The sequence below is a fragment of the Rhinoraja longicauda genome, chromosome 37 (genome assembly GCF_053455715.1).
Source record: "Rhinoraja longicauda isolate Sanriku21f chromosome 37, sRhiLon1.1, whole genome shotgun sequence".
Taxonomy (NCBI): Eukaryota; Metazoa; Chordata; class Chondrichthyes; order Rajiformes; family Arhynchobatidae; genus Rhinoraja; species Rhinoraja longicauda.
This window is the reverse complement of record NC_135989.1, coordinates 17755163-17775792: the sequence shown is the minus strand read 5'-3', so window position 1 is coordinate 17775792 and position 20630 is coordinate 17755163. Positions and strand designations below refer to the sequence as shown.

Genomic DNA, 20630 nt, shown 5'->3' with positions numbered 1-20630 from the left:
AATTTAGTTTGGTTTAGTGTAGAGATTCAGCACTGAAACAGGCCCTTCGGCCCATCGAGTCCGCACTGACCAGCGATCCCCGCACACTAACACTATCCTACACACACTAGGGACAATTTACACTGAACCTACAAACCTGCACGTCTTTGGATTGTGGGAACTGAAGGTCTCGGAGAAACCCCACGCAAGGTCACGGGGAGAACGTACAAACTCTGTACAAGCAGCACCCGTGGTCAGGATGGAACCCGGGTCTCTGGCGCTGCAAGGCAGCAGCTCTACCTGCTGCGCCACCGTGCAGCCCCTTGCTCGGTGTTTGTGGGTTCCAGTTCCACCAGAACACAAGGAAGCAGGAGGAGGCAACAGGTGCCTCTGGCTCGCCCCTACCATTCACTCTCAGCACGACTAATCTGCCCTGGGTCTCAGCCCCTCCCCTCCACCACTCTCTCAATTCAACAAAATGCACCTTACTTCCTTTAAAAATGCCTCGGAAACATTTAATCAGACCATTCATCACACCCCCCCCGCAAAAACAAAATTCTCACTCAGTTTTCAATAAACACGAGAGGAATAGATCGGGCAGATGCACAGAGTCTCTTGCCCAGAGCAGGGGAATCGAGGACCAGAGGACATAGGTTCAAGGTGAAGGGGAAAAGATTTAATATAAATTTGAGGGGTACCTTTTTCACATGAAGGGTGGTGGGTGTATGGAACAAGTTGTCAGAGGAGGTAGTTGAGGCTGGGACTATCCCAACAGTTGGACAGGTACATGGATAGGATAGGTTTGGAGGGATATGGGCCAAGCGCAGGCAGGTGGGACTAGTGTAGCTGGGACATGTTGACCAGTGTGGGCAAGTTGGGCCGAAGGGCCTGTTTCCACGCTGTATCACTCTATGACACTCTCTCAGCTTAGAAACAGGTTCTCTGACCAGAGGTCCTCTCATGGGAGGGGAAAGTACCTCATTAGAATGGTCTACCTTTCAGTCAGATCACCCTCCCATCCTTCTGAGGGTCAAAGCTTCCAATGTCAAAAATGTGCAGGTGCGGGAAATCTGAGGTAAAAGCAGAAAATGCTGGAAACACTCAGAAGATCGGGCAGCCTCTGTGGAAAGATAAATGCAGCTGATGTTTCAGTTTGCAGACCTTTCAATTCCAAACGAGTTTTTGACTGAAAACATTAGCTACATTTCTCTTCCCGCAGATACTGACGGCCATACTGGGTGTTTCCAGCACTTTCTGCTTTAAATATCAATAACATATAGTCATACAGATGTTGACACATAGAACTGGAGTTTAGTTTATTGTCACCTGTACCGAGGTACAGTGAAAAACTTTTTCATTGGGTGCTAACCAATCACCGGAAAGACTATACAGGATTATAATCAAGCTGTCCACAGTGTAGATACAGGATAAAGGAATGTTTAGTGCAAGATAAAGTCCAATAAAGTCCGATTAAAGATAGTCCGAGGGTCTCCAAAGAGGTAGATGGGAGGTCAGGACCACTCTCTAGTTGGTGAGAGGACGGTTCGGTTCCCTGATAACAGCCGGGAAGAAACTGTCCCTGAATCTGGAGGTGTGGGTTTTCACACTTCTGTATCTCTTGCCCGATGGGAGAGGGGAGAAGAGGGAGTGGTCGAGGTGAGACTGATTATGCTGCTGGCCTTGCGATTGCCGGAATCTTGAGCAAAACACAAAGTGCTGGAGGAACTCAGCGGCTCAGACAGATGATGCTGCCCAAGCCGCTGAGTTATTCCAGAACGTAGTATTTTACTGGATGCAGATGTTAATTGAAGGGGAAGAATTGTGTACACAATGGGGGGTGTGGGTTAGTTTGCGTTACCATTCAAATCAAGATTTGAGAGATTTATTCACAAAATGCTGGAGTAACTCAGCAGGTCAGGCAGCATCTCGGGAGAGAAGGAATGGGTGACGTTTCGGGTCGAGACCCTTCCTCAGACTGATGTCGGGGGTGGGACAAAGGAAGGATATAGGTGGAGACAGGAAGATAGAGGGAGATCTGGGAAGGAGGAGGGGAAGAGAGGGACAGAGGAACTATCTGAAGTTGGAGAAGTTGACGTTCATACCACCGGGCCGCAAACTGCCCAGGTGAAATATGAGGTGCTGCTCCTCCAATTTCCGGCTGGCCTCACTGTGGCACTGGAGGAGGCCCATGACAGAGAGGTCAGACTGGGAATGGGAGGGGGAGTTAAAGTGCTGGGCCACCGGGAGATCAGTTGCGTTAATGCGGACCGAGCGCAGGTGTTCAGCGAAGCGATCGCCGAGCCTGCGCTTGGTTTCGCCGATATAGATAAGTTGACATCTAGAGCAGCGGATGCAATAGATGAGGTTGGAGGAGGTGCAGGTGAACCTCTGTCTCACCTGGAAAGAATGTTTGGGTCCTTTGATGGAGTTGAGGGGGGAGGTAAAGGGACAGGTGTTGCATCTCGTGCGGTTGCAAGGGAAAGTGCCCGGGGTTAGGGTGGTTTGGGTCGGAAGGGACGAGTGGACCAGGGAGTTGCGCAGGGAACGGTCTCTGCGGAACGCAGAGAGGGGAGGGGATGGGAAGATATGGCCAGTGGTGGGGTCCTGTTGTAGGTGACGGAAATGTTGGTGGATAATATGTTGGATCCGCTGGCTGGTGGGGTGGAAGGTGAGAACGAGGGGGATCCTGTCCTTGTTGCGAGTGTGGGGATGGGGAGCAAGAGCGGAGCTGCGGGATGTAGAAGAGACCCTAGTGAGAGCCTCATCTATAATGGAGGAGGGGAAGCCCCGTTTTCTGAAAAACGAGGACATCTCGGAAGCCCTAGTGTGAAACACCTCATCCCGGGCGCAGATGCGGCGTAGACGGAGGAATTGGGAGTAGGGGATAGACTTTTTGCAGGGGACCGGGTGGGAAGAAGTGTAGTCCAGATAGCTGTGCGAGTCGGTGGGCTTGTAGTAAATGTCCGTCACTAGTTTTTCTCCTGTGATGGAGATGGTGAGGTCCAGAAACGGGAGGGAGATGTCAGAGATAGTCCAGGTATATTTAAGGGCAGGATGGAAATTGGAGGTGAAGTGTATAAAGTCAGTGAGTTCTGCATGGGTGCAAGAGGTAGCACCAATGCAGTCGTCGATGTAGCGGAGGTAGAGTTCGGGGATGGGGCCAGTGTACGTCTGGAACAGGGATTGTTCGACGTACCCAACAAAGAGGCAGGCGTAGCTAGGGCCCATGCGAGTGCCCATAGCTACGCCTCTGGTTTGGAGGAAGTGGGAGGAGTCAAAGGAGAAGTTGTTGAGGGTAAGAACCAGCTCTGCTAGGCGCAGGAGAGTGTTGGTCGATGGGGATTGGCTGGTTCTACGGTCGAGGAAGAAACGGAGGGCTTCGAGACCATCCTTGTGGGGGATGGAAGTGTAGAGTGACTGGACATCCATGGTGAAAATGAGGGAGTGGGGGCCTGGGAACCGGAAGTTATCCAGGAGATGGAGAGCGTGTGAGGTGTCTTGGACGTAGGTGGGGAGGGATTTGACCAGGGGGGATAGGATGGAGTCGAGGTAGGTAGAGATAAGTTCGGTGGGGCATGAGCAGGCAGAGACAATGGGTCTGCTGGGACAATTGTGTTTGTGGATTTTGGGTAGGAGGTAGAATCGGGCCGTGCGGGGCTGGGGAACTATGAGATTGGAGGCACTGAGGGGTAGTTCGCCGGAGTTGGTGAGGTCGGTGATGGTGCTGGTGATGAAGGTCTGGTGTTTATCGGTGGGGTCATGGTCCAGGGATAGGTAGGAAGAGGTGTCTGATAGTTGTCGTCTGGCCTCGGTGCGGTAGAGGTCAGCACGCCAGACTACCACAGCCCCTCCCTTGTCAGCGGGTTTAATTATTAAGTCCGGGTTGTTGCGGAGTGAGTTGAGGGCTGCACGTTCAGGAGGGGAGAGGTTGGAGTTAGTCAGGGGAGTGGAAAATTTGAGGCGGCCGATGTCATTGGTTTAGCTTAAGAAAGCAAGGCAGGTGACCTCCCTTCGTCATTTAATCCCTTCCCACAATTCATCTACTGGCCCCGAAGCTAAAAACTAACGCGATAATTAATGGAGGTACATTGTGAAATGCTGCAAAATCAATTCTGCCTAGAATGCATGCAAAAACCAAAGCAAAACAAGTGTTTAGAAGCTCAATCTGAAGCAGGGTTTGTTTTGCAACATTAAAATTGCAGACGCAGGGACAAAATAAGCCGTTCACAGTCAGGAAAGTGTGCAATCTTCAGTCAGATAATTACAGTTTAATCTGCAAGTACATCAGGCTCGGGGTGTGTTGATGGGGAGAGACCGCAATTAATTCAGGAGCTCCCCATGGACAAAGAAACAGCGACTGTTTCTCCATAACAAAGGTTACAAGGATTCCTAGTCTGTAGGCCGTAAAAGGGTGAAAACATTTCCACCAGTCAGAAGCTCATTAACTGGAAGGAACTAAGATCTAACGTAGGATAGATGAGAGAATAGCTTTGTTATGGAGATCATTAATATCCCATTGTAATAACAATAAAAAAAGGAAAGCAAATGCAGATCCATTTCTCAAACAAAAACCAATTTAAAACGTCGACAAATGAGGGCAGAAGGAAGAGCTAAAGATGAATCGCACAACATCCACCAGCAATCGTTCTGACCGGGGTTCAATCGCCCCTCGCAGAGCCTGGTGCCCGGGTCAGTCTGCCCCCCTCGCAGAGCCTGGTGCCCAGGTCAGTCCACCCCCCTCGCAGTGCCTGGTGTCCAGGTCAGTCTGCCCCCCTCGCAGAGCCTGGTGCCCGGGTCAGTCTGCCCCCCTCGCAGAGCCTGGTGCCCGGGTCAGTCCGCCCCCCTCGCAGTGCCTGGTGCCTGGGTCAGTCCGCCCCCCTCGCAGTGCCTGGTGCCCGGGTCAGTCCGCCCCCCTCGCAGTGCCTGGTGCCCAGGTCAGTCCGCCCCCCTCGCAGTGCCTGGTGCCCAGGTCAGTCTGCCCCCCTCGCAGAGCCTGGTGCCCGGGTCAGTCTGCCCCCCTCGCAGAGCCTGGTGCCCGGGTCAGTCCGCCCCCCTCGCAGTGCCTGGTGCCCAGGTCAGTCCGCCCCCCTCGCAGTGCCTGGTGCCCAGGTCAGTCCGCCCCCCTCGCAGTGCCTGGTGCCCGGGTCAGTCCGCCCCCCTCGCAGTGCCTGGTGCCCGGGTCAGTCCGCCCCCCTCGCAGTGCCTGAGGCCCGGGTCAGTCCGCCCCCCATAGGAGTGGCTAACACGGACAATATCACAACCATGTGCAGGAAGGAACGGCAGATGCTGGTATAAACCGAAGAGAGACACAAGATGCTGGAGTAACTCAGTGGGACAGGCAGCATCTCTGGAGAGAAGGAATGGGTGACAATAGACAATAGGTGCAGGAGGAGGCCATTCGGCCCTTCGAGCCAGCACAGCCATTCAATATGATCACGGCTGATCATTCTCAATCAGTGCCCCGTCCCTGCCTTCTCCCCATACCCCCTGACTCCGCTGTCCTTAAGAACTCTATCTAGCTCTCTCTTGAATGCATTCAGAGAATTGGCCTCCACTGCCTTCTGAGACGTTTCGGGTCGAGACCCTTCTTCAGACTGGACCGTGTTCATCGTCGATGGAGGTCCTGGTGGGACTGGCGGCCTTGTTCACACACCACGGACTCCAGACTCGGGCCTGGTTGACCAGTTTCATTGGCCAGTTTCGGTTTAGTTTATTGTCACGTGTACCGAGGCACAGTGGAAAGCATTTTGTTGCGAGCCAACCAGTCAGCGGAAAGACAATACGTGATTACAATCGATCCATTTACAGTGTACAGATACACCACAAGGGAACAACGTTCAGTGCAAGGTAAAGCCAGTAAAGTCCGGTCAAGGATAGTCCGAGGGTCATCAAAGAGGTAGATGGCAGTTCAGCGCAGCGCTCTGGCTGTGAGCTGGACCAAGAACTAGGAGGGACGTGGAACATGGAGGTCAGAGTCCCTGAGGGCCGTGTCGCGGAGAATAAAGGGGACCGCGCATGTGGGGGGGGGGCACCTAGAACAAAGGGGACCTGAAGTAGTGGGTGGGGGGATGAAGAAGAGACCAACAATAATTATGGGTACTTTGTAACTTTGCCCGGGCCTTGTGGCCACTCTTTTGTGTTCTGTGTGTTAAAACAAAGAGTTTCATTGCACCTTCATGGTACATGTGACAATAAAGTGTCTATCTATCTATCCAAGGTAGACACAAACTGCTGGAGTAACTCAGCGGGTCAGGCAGCATCTCAGGAGAGAAGGAATGGGTGGCGTTTCGGGTCGAGACCCTTCTTCAGACTGATGGTATCTATCTATCTATCAGCCTGTGAACAGGGACAACTCAAAGCGTAATACCGCAAGACACGGGAACAAAATTAGGCCCTTCGGCCCATCGAGTCTACTCCGCCATTCGATCATGGTTAATAATAATAATAATAATACATTTTATTTATATAGCGCTTTTCATATACTCAAAGACGCTTTACAGAGATTTTGAGAACATAGGGAAATTAATAAATAGATAAATAAGTAAATAAATAAATGAACAGAGAAAGGAGACAGTAGGTGAGGTGACCTTCAGTGGTTGAAGGCAGTACTGAACAGGTGAGACTTCAGCGATGGTTGGTCTATCTTTCCCTCTCAACCCCATTCTCCTGCCTTCTCCCCGCAACCACAGGGAAATTACCATCAGTACAGACCGTGCCTGCAGATCATGCAGGGCAATTTCCTCGATTACTGGACATTGGTTCCGGGAAGACAGGGGAACAATGTTGGCCCTGTCAAAAATGTGTTTAATTAAAATCGCATGATGGGTCATTGTTACCATTGAAGATGCAAATACTTGATGTAATCAGTGTGTAGACTATGAACAAGGGGCAGGCACTGGATCCAGTTGCAAGGTTAGTCACCTTACACTGTCCACCACAAGCCTGGACCACAGACCCACAGATCTGCACAGCACAGATCTGTCCATCCTGACCAAGTTGGCAACTGGGCGAGTTACATTCACTTGCATTTGAGCCATATCCCTCTAAACCCATCCTGTCCATATGTCGGTCCAGATGTATTTTAAAAGTCATACAGGTTTCTGCTTCTATAGTTTCCACTTGTAGTTCATTCCAGATACAAACTACCTTCTGAGTGAAGGTGTCACAAAATGCTGGAGTAACTCAGCGGGTGAGGCAGCATCTCTGGAGGGGAATAGGTGACGTTTCTGGTCAAGACCTCTCTCCAGACTCAGTTCATTCCCCCTCTATTTCTCTATCCCCCTGACTCTCAGACTGAAGAGGTTTCTCAACCCGAAATGCCACCCATTCCTTCTCTCCAGAGACGCCGCCCGACCCGCTGAGTTACTCCAGAGCTTTTTGTGTCTAATCTTTGGTTTAAACCAGCATCTGCAGTTCCTTCCCACACAATGAATGCACGAATCTGGACAATTACTGAGATCAGGATTACACACCCACACACACACACGCACACACACACCCACACACACACCCATACATACACACACCAGAGAGACTGCTAGCAACACACTGTCAGTGTACCAAACGCGAGGGAAGTACACAGACCATTTGGAGTGAATTATCTACTTCTGCTACATAGAGAAGGTATATTTTTAAAATCCTTTTCCAGTTCAATGTGCTTTTGACAGCGATGGCTTCACTTTCGTTGTCCACTGACTGGGGCAGCAAACCTTACTACACGACGCCAAACCGGTTAAACTTCTCACTGCCCCCCAAATCTTCCGTCGATCTTTAGTTTAGAGATGCAGCACAGACACAGGTTGTGCAGCCTATCGAGTCCGCACCAACCAGCGATCCCCGCACAACTGGATAGACTAGTCAAGTCAAGCCAATTTTATTTGTATAGCACATTTTAAAACAACCCACGTTGACCAAAGTGCTGTACATCTGATTAGGTACTAAGGAAAAAAAAATGAAACATACAGTAGCACACAAACAGTTCACAGCGCCTCCTCAATGAGCCTCAAACGCTAGGGAGTAGAAATAGGTTTTGAGCCTGGACTTAAAGGAGTCGATGGAGGGGGCAGTTCTGATGGGGAGAGGGATGCTGTTCCACAGTCTAGGAGCTGCACCTGAAAAAGCGCGGTCACCCCTGACTAGACTTATACTCGCTGGAATTTAGAAGACTGAGGGGGGATCTTATAGAAACATATAAAATTCTTAAGGGGTTGGAGAGGCTAGATGCGGGAAGATTGTTCCCGATGTTGGGGATCCAGAACCAGGGGTCACAGCTTAAGGATAAGGGGGAATTCTTTTAGGACCGAGATGAGAAAACATTTCTTCACACAGAGAGTGGTGAGTCTGTGGAATTCTCTGCCACAGAAGGTAGTTGAGGCCAGTTCATTGGCTATATTTAAGAGGGAGTTAGATGTGGCCCTTGTGGCTAAAGGGATCAGGGGGTATGGAGAGAAGGCAGGTACAGGTTACTGAGCTGGATGATCAGCCATGATCATATTGAATGGCCGTGCTGGCTCGAAGGGCCGAATGGCCTACTCCTGCACCTATTTTCTATGTTTCTATTAACACTATCCTACACACACTCGGGACAATTTTACATTTATACCAAGCCAATTAACATACAAACGTGCACGTCTTTGGAGTGTGGGAGAAAAACCGAGCACCCGGAGAAAACCCACGCAGTTCACAGGAAGAACGTACAAACTCTGTACAGACAGCACCCATAGTCGGGATTAAACCCGGGTCTCTGGTGCTGTGAGGCAGCAACTCTACCGCTGCGCCACCGTGCCGTCCAATTATATAGTTATTGATCCCCCACCACCGCCCATCACAGCAGCACTTCCTCACTCACCCAACTTACACGTGACACGGCGGAATTTGATCCTTACTAACAGTGGTCCAACAGTCCAATGCATTGACCAGTCATAATGAACTTCCAGGATTAACATTATCAGGGGCAGCACTGTGGAGCCGCTGGTAGAGCTGCTGCCTCACGATGCGAGGGACCAGGGTTCGATCCTGACTACGAGTGCTGTCTGTGTGGAGTTTGCGGGGGGAAGAGGGGGGAGAGGAGGGGAGGGGGGGAAGGGGGAGGGGGGAAGGGGGGAGGGAGGGTGCTGCACCAATGCAGGAGAGGTTTGGGCCCAACGTGTCCACTTCGTCTCGTTAAGACTAAAGCCCAACTAGGCAACAGATGTTCCCCCCAAAGATGACCAACTTTGATTTTGTTTTAATTACTTTCTGCATGTAACTAAATGCCTCCTGGAATCCGTGCTGATGAGACAATGCTGTCCATTGCAGGCAATACAAGATGACTTCACCGCCTCACATATCAAATTTAAGATGATCGCAGAGTTTACACTCTGAAGACAGATCCCGTTCATTCTCATCACATCCACACCAGTCAAAGGAGAACTTTCCAGGCAAATTTCTCCTCTTCGCTACATTCCCAAACACAGCTTCAACACAAAGCCGATGAGGAAGGATTTCTTTGGTCAGAGGGTGGTGAATCTGTGGAATTCTCATTACAGCCGAAACCCTCTAATCGAGGCAGCATTCTGGTAAACCTCTTATGCCCCTCTCCAAAGCTCTACATCCTTGCAGTAATGGGGTGACCAGAACTGCACACAATACCCCAAACGTGGCCTGACCAAAGTCAACATTAAGCTGCATCATAAGTGATCGGAGCAGATTTAGGCCATTCAGCTCATCAAGTCCACTCCACCATTCAATCATGGCTGATCTGTCTCTCCCTCCTAACCCCATTCTCCTGCCTTCTCCCCGTAACCCCTGACACCCAGACTGATCAACAATCTATTTCTCTCAGCCTTAAAAATATCCTCTGACTTGGCCTCCACAGTCTTCTGTGGCAAAGAATTCCACAGATTCATCACTCTCTGAATAATAAAAATCCTCCTCATCTCCTTCCTAAATGAACGTCCTTTAATTCTGAGGCTGTGACCTCTGGTCCTAGACTCTCCCACTGGTGGAAACATCCTCTCCCATCCACTCTATCCAAGCCTGTCACTATTCTGTATGTTTCAATGAGGTCCCGCATAGGTTTACTAGGTTAATTCCCGGAATGGCGGGACTTTCATATGTTGAAAGACTGGAGCGACTAGGCTTGTATACACTGGAATTTAGAAGGATGAGAGGAGATCTTATCGAAACGTATAAGATTATTAAGGGGTTGGACACGTTAGAGGCAGGAAACATGTTCCCAATGTTGGGGGAGTGCAGAACAAGGGGCCACAGTTTAAGAATAAGGGGTAGGCCATTTAGAACGGAGATGAGGAAAAACTTTTTCAGTCAGAGAGTTGTGAATCTGTGGAATTCTCGGCCTCAGAAGGCAGTGGAGGCCAATTCTCTGAATGCATTCAAGAGAGAGCTGGATAGAGCTCTTAAGGATAGCGGAGTCAGGGGGTATGGGGAGAAGGCAGGAACGGGGTACTGATTGAGAATGATCAGCCATGATCACATTGAATGGCGGTGCGTACAGGCTCGAAGGGCCGAATGGCCTCCTCCTGCACCTTTTGTCTATTGTCTATTCTTCTAAACTCCAGCGAGTGCCGTCAAACTCTCATCATAGGTTAACCCGCTCATCATAATTTCCTGACTCTTATGCTCAGTGCCCTGACCTATGAAGATTGTTCTGAAGAAGGGTCTCAACCCGAAACATCACCTATTCCTTCTCTCTGTAGATGCTGCCTGTCCCGCTGTTACTCCAGCATTTTGTGCCTCTCTTCGGTTTAAACCAGCATCTGCAGTTCCTTCCTCCACAGACAGATCCGTTATATCTGCCGCATCCTGGACATCAGCTCAGCCGCCTCCCGTCACAGTGAGAAGTGCCTTCTGACACCCGTCCAACTCACTTCCTCCATCACTTCTCAGTAGCAGTCCCACCTCATTACCCCCAGTCGCACAGCTGTAAGTGGCTCAATTGTAATCATGTATTGTCTTTCTGCTGATTAAACACAAGATGCTGGAGTGACTCAGCCGGGACAGGCAGCATCTCTGGAGAGAAGGAATGGGTGGTGTTTTGGGCCGAGCCCCCTCTTCAGACTCACACTTCAGACCCACCCTGTCCACACCTTTACTTAACTTTATTACTCCAGCTTTTTTGTGTCTATTTTCGGTTTAGGTGGGTGGTGAATCTGTGGAATTCTTTGCCACAGAAGGCTGTGGAGTTAAAGTCAGTGGATATTTTAAAGGCAGAGATAGATAGATACTTGATTAGTGCGGGTGTCAGGGGTTATGGGGAGAAGGCAGGAGAATGGGGTTAGGAGGGAGAGATAGATCAGCCATGATTAAATGGTGGAGTAGACTTGATGGGCCGAATGGCCTGATTCTGCAGTTTCTTCCTACACATTTCGCCTGCTCCACTGTGAGATCTCAAGGTACGCCTACTTTGAAGTTCTCTCCGACGAGAGTTCTGCAAGATCCTCCCTCGCTGCTCCCCCTCCGTGATTCTATATCTCTCTCTCGATATCACCGTCTATATCTTTAATTTCCCTTTCCCCTGACACTCAGTCTGAAGAAGACCCTCGACCTGAAACGACCCCTTTTCCTTTTCTCCAGAGATGTCGTCTGACCGACTGAGTTTAGTTTAAAGATACAGCACGGAAACAGGCCTTTCGGCCCACACCAAACAGCGATCCCCGCACATTAACGCTATCCTACACACACTCTAGGGACAATTTGCATTATACCAAGCCAATTAATCGACAAACCAGCACGTCTTTGGAGTGTGGGAGGAAATCGGAGCACCCGGACAAAACCCACGCAGGTCATGGGGAGAACGTACAAACTCTGTACAGACAGCGCCCGTAGTCGGGATCGAACCCGGGTCTCTGGCAGCAACTCTACCGCTGCGCCACCGTGCCGCCCACTCCAGCATCTTGTGTCTATCTTCAGTTGAAACCCGCATCTGCAGTTCCTTCCTACACATAACTTTATTCACCCTGCTGCCCTTGACCCGCAAGGTGGCGGAGATCACGGGTCGGAGGTCACAGGTCAGAGGTCACAGTGTCGGTCCCGGGTCAGAGGTCACAGTGTCGGTCGCGGGTCAGAGGTCGTGGGTCGGAGTGGCCTCGATGAGTACCTGCAGCAGGTAGAACACACTACAGGCCCGGAGGGGAGGGCATGTTCAGGGTGGGGGGGGGGGGGGATTAACTCAATTATCTTCATTGCCGATCAATTATCTTTAAAAGGTTCTGGCAATTGTTTGTTTAGAATTATCAGCAACGCCTGTGACATTTCTCCATCAATTAACCTCATCATCTGCTAGTGTTGCACCTTGAACAGGTGAATATAATGATGTTTGGTGTGGACAGGAGCAATAGGAAGCAACAACTGCCCTTGTCTCGGGCATCAACTACCAATGGGCACAGATTCTTAAAGTTATTATATCAGAAAGATTTAGAGAGATGAGGGAAAATATTTCCACGCAGTTCAGTTTATTGTCACCTGGACCAGGGTGCAGTGAAAAGCTTCAAAAAGCTTGAAGGGGGTTGCAAATGATGAATCCAGGATGTGCCAGGGTGAGACCGGCAGGATCCATCATGATATTTACACAGTATTTGGACATGGCTGAGGGGAGGGAGGGCTGCTGTTTTAGGGATAAGCTCAAAAACAAAGGGCCAAACATCCAAACAATCCAACTTTTGTTCAACCTCTTCTTGTAGATAATCGCCTCTAATCCAGGCAGCATTCTGATAACCCTGGTCTGCACTCCTCTCTAAAGACTCCCTGTAATGGAGCAACCAGAACTTCACACAATAATACAAATTTGGCCCAACCAAATTCTTCTGTCCCTGCAATGTGTTTTCCTGGTTCTTATACTCAATGGACCGACCAATGAAGGCAAGTATACCACATACCTTTACACCCCCATCTATTTGTGTTGCTACTCTGAGAGAGCTATTAATTTGGACATGAACACGATCCATCTGTATATCAGTGCTTTTAAGGTCGATCAGCTGATTAGCCTCCCTGCTACAGCGCGGAAACAGGCCCTTCAGCCCTACTTGCCCATACCGACCAACATATCCCATCTACACTCATCCCACCTGCCTGTGTTTGGCCCAATTTCCCTTTGAGGATAAATAAAATTATATCGTATTGTATCGTATCGTATCCGTCCAAACCTGTCCTATCCATGTACCTGTCGAACTGTTTCTTAAACATTGCAATAGTCCCAGCCTCAACTACCTCCTCTGGCAGCTTGTTCCATACACCCACCACCCTCTGTGTGAAAAAGTTACCCCATAGATTCTGATTAAATCAGTGGCATTTAAGAGGCTTTTGGATCGGCACATGGATATGCAGGGAATGGAAGGAAATGGATCATGTTCGGCACAGACATTGTGGGCCGAATGGCCTGTTCTTGTGCTATGGGTGTTTAAGTGATAAATATTTGAAACTAGTCTTAAAAGCGAACAAAGGTAAACAAGTGTAACTGGTCTTTGGCCAAGATTAGTTGAAGGGGTTAATTGTCCTCACTCACTACAGAACAATAGCCTGAGTCACAGTCAAACAGTCATCTCCACGTGATGTCTTAACTACATGGCGAGGTCACGTTTGAGGAGGATATTTTGGCCTCCTAGTTTGAGGAAGGGCATTCTTGCTATTCAGGGAGTTCAGCGAAGGTTCACCAGGTTAATTCCCAGGATGGATCAACTGGGCTTGTTATTCACTGGAATTTAGAAGGATCAGAGGGGATCTTATAGAAACATATACAATTATTATGTGATTGGACATGCTAGATGCAGGAAAAATGTTCCCCATGTTGGGGAAGTCCAGAACCAGGGGTCACAGTTTAAGAATATGGGGTAGGCCATTTAGGACTGAGATGAGGAAAAACTTTTTCAGTCAGAGAGTTGTGAATCTGAGGAATTCTCTGCCACAGAAGGCAGTGGAGGCCAATTCTCTGGATGTTTTCAAGAGAGAGTTGGATAGAGCTCTTGGGGCTAATGGAATCAAGGGATTATGGGGACAAAGCAGGAACAGGGTACTGATTTTGGATGATCAGCCATGATCGTATTGAATGGCGGTGCTGGCTCGAAGGGTCTACTTCTGCACCTATTTTCTATGTTTCTAACACTGTACGAAATGAAGGCACGGAAGGTCAATTTAAGCTCGGATACACGAGAGGTTTAGCAGCATGCTGAAGGCAGAGGCACAGTGCTGGAGCAGGTGAAAGACTCAGCAGGTCAGGCAGCATCTCTGGAGAAAAAGGATGGGTGACATTCCGGGTCGGGACCCTTCTTCAGGCTTTACCAGAATGCTGCCTGGATTCGAGGGCACTCGCTACAAGGAGATGTTGGCCAAACTTGGATTGTTTTCTCTGAAGCGTCAGAAGCTGAGGGGAGACCTGGTAGAGGTTTATGAAATTATGAGAGGTATAGATGGGGTAGACAGTCAGAACCTTTTCCCCCAGGGTGGAAATGTCAGAGCAGGGGGCATGGCTTTAAGGTGAGAGGGGCGGAGTTGAAAGGAGATGTGTGGGGCAAGCTAACAATAGACAATAGGTGCAGGAGGAGGCCATTTGGCCCTTCGAGCCAGCACCACCATTCAATGTGATCGTGGCTGATCATTCTCAATCAGTACCCCGTTCCTGCCTTCTCCCCATACCCCCTGACTCCGCTATCCTTAAGAGCTCTATCTAGCTCTCTCTTGAATGCATTCAGAGAATTGGCCCCCACTGCCTTCTGTGGCAGAGATTCCACAGATTCACCACTCTCTGTGTGAAAAAAAAACTTTCTCATCTCGGTCCTAAAAGACTTCCCCCTTATCCTTAAACTGTGACCCCTTGTTCTGGACTTCCCCAACATCGGGAACAATCTTCCCGCATCTAGCCTGTCCAACCCCTTAAGAATTTTGTAAGTTTCTATTAGATCCCCCTCAATCTTCTAAATTCCAATGAGTACAAGCCGAGTCTATCCAGTCTTTCTTCATATGAAAGTCTGCCATCCCAGGGATCAATCTGGTGAACCTTCTCTGTACTCCCTCTATGGCAAGGATGTCTTTCCTCAGATTAGGAGACCAAAACTGTACGCAATACTCCAGGTGTGGTCTCACCAAGGCCCTGTACAACTGCAACTTAAGGTGAGACGGACAGAGTTGAAAGGAGATGTTTGGGGCAAGCTAACGTTTACACACAGAGGGTGGTGGGGGCCTGGGTGGTGGTGGTGGGGGCAGATACAATAGTGGTGTCTAAGAGGCTTGTAGATAGGAACATGGATATGCAGGGAATGGAGGGATTTGGGTCAAGTGCAGGCAGAGGGGATTAGTTTATTTTGGCATGGTGTTCAGCATGGGCACTGTGGGCCGAAGGGCCTGTTCCTGTCATTATGGTTAAACTGGCTAATTAATAGACACCACCATTCAATTAATCTCCGGAAAGCCACAATAACAGCCTCGCCCGTGAGCTCAACCTGTCAGTTTCACTGAAACCGGCCGACATCCATTGTAGTATAAGAAGATAACTGCAGATACTGGTACAAATCGAAGGTATTTATTCACAAAATGCTGGAGTAACTCAGCAGGTCAGGCAGCATCTCGGGAGAGAAGGAATGGGTGACGTTTCTTCAGTCTGAAGAAGGGTCTCGACCCGAAACGTCACCCATTCCTTCTCTCCCGAGATGCTGCCTGACCTGCTGAGTTACTCCAGCATTTTGTGAATAAATACCTTCGACATCCATTGTAGTTCTACATTTGATGAGACAGGGTCTGTTTGAGACGACCCCCTCTTATCTCGCTGTTAAAAGGACATTTCATTTAAACGACATAAACAGCTGGATTAAACCCCCAGCACTCTCTGCATCAGGCCAAGAGCTCCATAGTCACGTTGAATTAATGAATTAACAGAAATGCGTCGGGCCTTACAATCTCTGGTTGCTCTGTCTTTCTATTTTTAAAATGAATACGTATTTTGCAATGAGTGGCGATCTTATCCACACACACACACACATCCACACACACCCAGACACACACACATACACACACCCATACATATACATACACCTACCCACACACATACACCCACACACACCCACACACACACACACACAGACCACACACCCAAACACACACACACCCACACACATACACCCATACATACACCTACCCACACACATACACCCACACACACCCACACAGAGACACACACCCACACCCACACAAACATACATACACACCTACACACACACACAAAACATACATACACACCTACACACACACACAAAACATACATACACACCTACACACACACACACAGACACACACCCAAACACACACACACACCCATACACACACACACCCATACACACACACACACACCCATACACATACACCCATACATACACCTACACACACACATCCACACAAACACACATCCACCCACACACCTACACCTACACCCACACACAAACAAACACACACCTAGACCCTGGCCGCGGTTACACAATGGGCCGGGCTGTGGCTGTGGCAGGAACAGCGACGTATCATTTATTAAATAGGTTTCTGGCCGAACCGAGACAATTACCCAGGAGAGAGAGAGAGAGAAGGGGGGGGGGGGAGAGAGAAGGGGGGAGAAGAGGGGGGGGGAGAAGAGGGGGGGGGGAGAAGAGGGGGGGGGAGAAGAGGGGGGGGAGAAGAGGGGGGGAGAAGAGGGGGGGAGAAGAGGGGGGGAGAGAAGGGGGGAGAGAGAAGGGGGGTAGAGAGAGAAGGGGGGAGAAGGGGGGGGTAGAGAGAGAGAAGGGGGAGAAGAGGGGGGGAGAGAGAAGGGTGGTAGAGAGAAGGGGGGTGGGGAGAGAAGGGGGTGGGAGAGAGAAGGGGTGGGAGAGAGAAGGGGGGGTAGAGAGAGAAGGGGGGTAGAGAGAGAGAGAAGGGGGGTAGAGAGAGAAGGGGGGGTAGAGAGAGAAGGGGGGTAGAGAGAGAGAGAAGGGGGGTAGAGAGAGAAGGGGGGTAGAGAGAGAAGGGGGGGTAGAGAGAGAGAGAAGGGGGGTGGGGAGAGAAGGGGGTGGGAGAGAGAAGGGGTGGGAGAGAGAAGGGGGGGGGTAGAGAGAGAAGGGGGTAGAGAGAGAGAGAAGGGGGGTAGAGAGAGAAGGGGGGTAGAGAGAGAGAGAAGGGGGGTAGAGAGAGAGAGAAGGGGGGTAGAGAGAGAAGGGGGGTAGAGAGAGAAGGGGGGTAGAGAGAGAAGGGGGGTAGAGAGAGAGAGAAGGGGGGGAGAGAGAGGGGGAGAGAGGGAGTGTGGGTGACTAAATTTCGTCCAAAAAACAAAGATATCTTGAATCTCTTGAATCTTGAAGGGGGGGGGGGAGGGAGAGGTGAGGTGGGGGGAGTGAGGAGGGGGGGAGTAGAGAGAAGGGGGGAGGGAAGGGGGTAGAGAGAGGGGGAGAGGGAAGGGGGGAGAGGGGGGGAGAGGGAAGGGGGGAGAGAGGGGTGGGGAGACACACACACACAATGGAGCCCCCCCCTCCCCCCCTTACCTGGCCCATATGAGCGGCCCAGCAGCCAGGACAAGCTGCCCGCGATCTTCGCCCTGTGGAAGTCGTAGTGATCCAAGGGTTTAATCTCCGGGACCAGAAACGACTTCCTCATTTCATCCACATCGACCATCGCACAAAACAAATGGGGCCATCGGCGGTGGGGACGGGATGGGAATGGGAGGGTTGGGTTGGGTGGGAGGTGAAGGGGGGGTGTTGTAGTGGGAGGGAGGCTGGTGGTGGTGGTGGAGGGGAGGGTGTAGTGGAGGGAGGAGGAGGAGGAGGAGGAGGTGTAGGAGGGAGAGGGAGAGGGAGGGAGGGAGGGGGTTGTGTTGTCTCGTCGCCGGCTCCGCGATCCGCTTCAGCGGCCAAATTGCGTCTCGCTGAAGCCCGTGGTAATCAGAGAGGCTTGGTCTCTCCTCTCTCTCTCTCCCTGCCTCTCTCTCTCTCTCCCTCTGTCTCTCTCTCTCTACCTCTCCCTCCCCCGTCTCTCCCTACCTTTCTCTCTCTCTCTCTCTCTCTGCCTCTCCTCTCTGTCTTTCTCTCTCTCTCTCTCCTGCTTCTCCCTACCTCTCCTCTCTCCCTGCCTCCTTTCTCTCTCCCTGCCTCTCTCTCCCTCTCTCCCTCCCTCCCTCTCCTCTCTGTCTTTCTCTCCCTCCCTCCCTCCTCTCTTTCCCTCCCTTCCTCTCCTCTCTGTCTTTCTCTCTCTCTCTCTCTCTCTCCCTCCCTCCCAGCCCAGGTGCTGAGCTGACTCACGACGCTGTGCCCTCTCCCAGTCTGTGTTCAGGTGTCCACCGACACACACTCCCTCCCTCTCTCTCTCTCTCTCTCCCTTCTCTCTCCTTCTCTCTCTCACAGCTCCATCTACAGGATGGCTCCTCACCGCCGGCCCATTCATTGAGCCACTGACCCACAACCCTGCCCACAAACTCCAGGAGGTAACAAAAGCAGAGAGACTTGGAACCCACAGCTCATCTTAGTCTTACAAAGACACACCACACACACCCCCCCCCCCCCCACACACACACACACACACACACCACACACACACACACCCCCCACACACACACACACACACACACACACACCCCCCACACACACACACACCACACACACACACACACACACACACACACACACACACACACACACACCACACACACACACACACACACACACACACACCCCACACACCCCACACACACACACACCCCCCACACACACACACACCCCCACACACACACACACACCCCCCACACACACACACACCCCCCACACACACACACCCCCCACACACACACACACACACACACACCCCACACACCACACACCACACACACACACCCCACACACACACCACACCACACACACACACACACACCCCACACACACACACACACACCCCACACACACACCCCACACACACCACACATACACCACACACACACACCACACACACACACACCCCACATACACACACCACACACACACCCCACACACACACCCCACATACACCACACACACACCCCACACATACCCCACACACACCACACACACCCCACACACACCACACATACACCACACACACACCCCACACATACCCCGCACACACCACACACACACACACCACACACACACACCCCCACACACCCACACACCCCACACACACACACCCCACACACACACACCCCCCCCACCCCCCCCCCCACACACACACACCCCACACACACACACACCCCACACACACACACACACACCACACACATACACACCCCACATACACACACACACACACACACACACACCCCACACACACACACCCCACACACACACACCACACACACACACCCCCCCACACACACACACACCACACACACACCCCACACATACCCCACACACCCCACACACACACACCCCGCACACACCACACACACCACACACACACACACCTCACACACACATACCTCACACCACACACACACATACCTCACACACACATACACACCTCACACCCCACACACACACCACACACACACACACAATGCTGAAAAACTCAGTGGGTCAGGCAGCATCTGTGACGGGAAATGGACAGAAGACGTTTCAGGTCAGAACCGTCCTTCAGACTCTGCAATCCTCTATTTGTTCAGTGGGGGCCAATTCACTGGATGTTTTCAAGAGAGAGTTGGACAATAGACAATAGGTGCAGGAGGAGGCCATTCAGCCCTTCGAGCCTGTACGTACCGCCATTCAATGTGATCATGGCTGATCATTCTCAATCAGTACCCCCGTTCCTGCCTTCTCCCCATACCCCCCTGACTCCGCTATCCTTAAGAGCTCTATCTAGCTCTCTCTTGAATGCATTCAGAGAATTGGCCTCCACTGCCTTCTGTGGCAGAGAATTCCACAGATTCACAACTCTCTGACTGAAAAAGTTTTTCCTCATCTCAGTTCTAAATGGCCTACCCCTTATTCTTAAACTGTGGCCACCTGGTTCTGGACTCCCCCAGCATTGGGAACATGTTTCCTGCCTCTAACGTGTCCAACCCCTTAATAATCTTATATGTTTCGATAAGATAACGATGGATGTAGCTCTCAGGGCTGACAGAATCAAGGGGTACGGGGAGAAAGCAGGAACGGGGTACAGATTCTGCGTGATCAGCCATTTAAGTTAATTTTTAATTTTAATTGTACTTGTCATATGTAGGCTGGCACAAATGAAATGTATTTGACAAGACAACTGGGCACCTCAGCAGTAATATTCCAAGGATAAATAAGATTAAAAAGACATTAGTAAGATAAAAAAGACAATATTAAAATAATCAACATGATCATATTGGATGGCGGTGCTGGCTCGAAGGGCCGAATGGCCTCCTCCTGCACCTGTTTTCTATGTTTAAGACATAAGAGCATAATTAGTCCATTCGGCCCATCGCATCTGCTCCTCCATTCAATCATGGCTGATCTATCTCTCCCTCCTAACCCCATTCTCCTGCCTTCTCCCCATAACCCCTGACACCCACACTGATCAAGAATCTATCTATCTCTGCCTTAAAAATATCCACTGACTTGGCCTCCACAGCAAAGATACTAGAGTACCAAGATAGACCACTCGACTCTGAAAACCGTAGTAGGGCATGGGTAAATTTCAGCGCCATTTTAGGAGGCAGA

At 50.6% G+C, this 20630-nt stretch overlaps 1 protein-coding gene across 8 annotated transcripts in view; it reads right to left on the bottom strand.

Moving 5' to 3' along the window:
- Positions 1 to 18060, bottom strand: part of camsap3 (calmodulin regulated spectrin-associated protein family, member 3) — a 128085-nt gene extending 110025 nt beyond the window's left edge. For 3 of the 8 annotated variants that reach the window (XM_078429341.1, XM_078429345.1, XM_078429342.1), the window contains exon 1: positions 17466 to 18059. In XM_078429341.1, the coding sequence (XP_078285467.1) occupies positions 17466 to 17595 (130 nt within the window). In that variant the 5' untranslated portion in view covers positions 17596 to 18059. Of the gene's footprint in view, positions 1 to 17465 lie in introns of all 8 variants that reach the window. The other 5 variants (XM_078429340.1, XM_078429343.1, XM_078429346.1 and 2 more) reach the window with 2 other exon arrangements.
- Positions 18061 to 20630: the final 2570 nt, after the last annotated feature.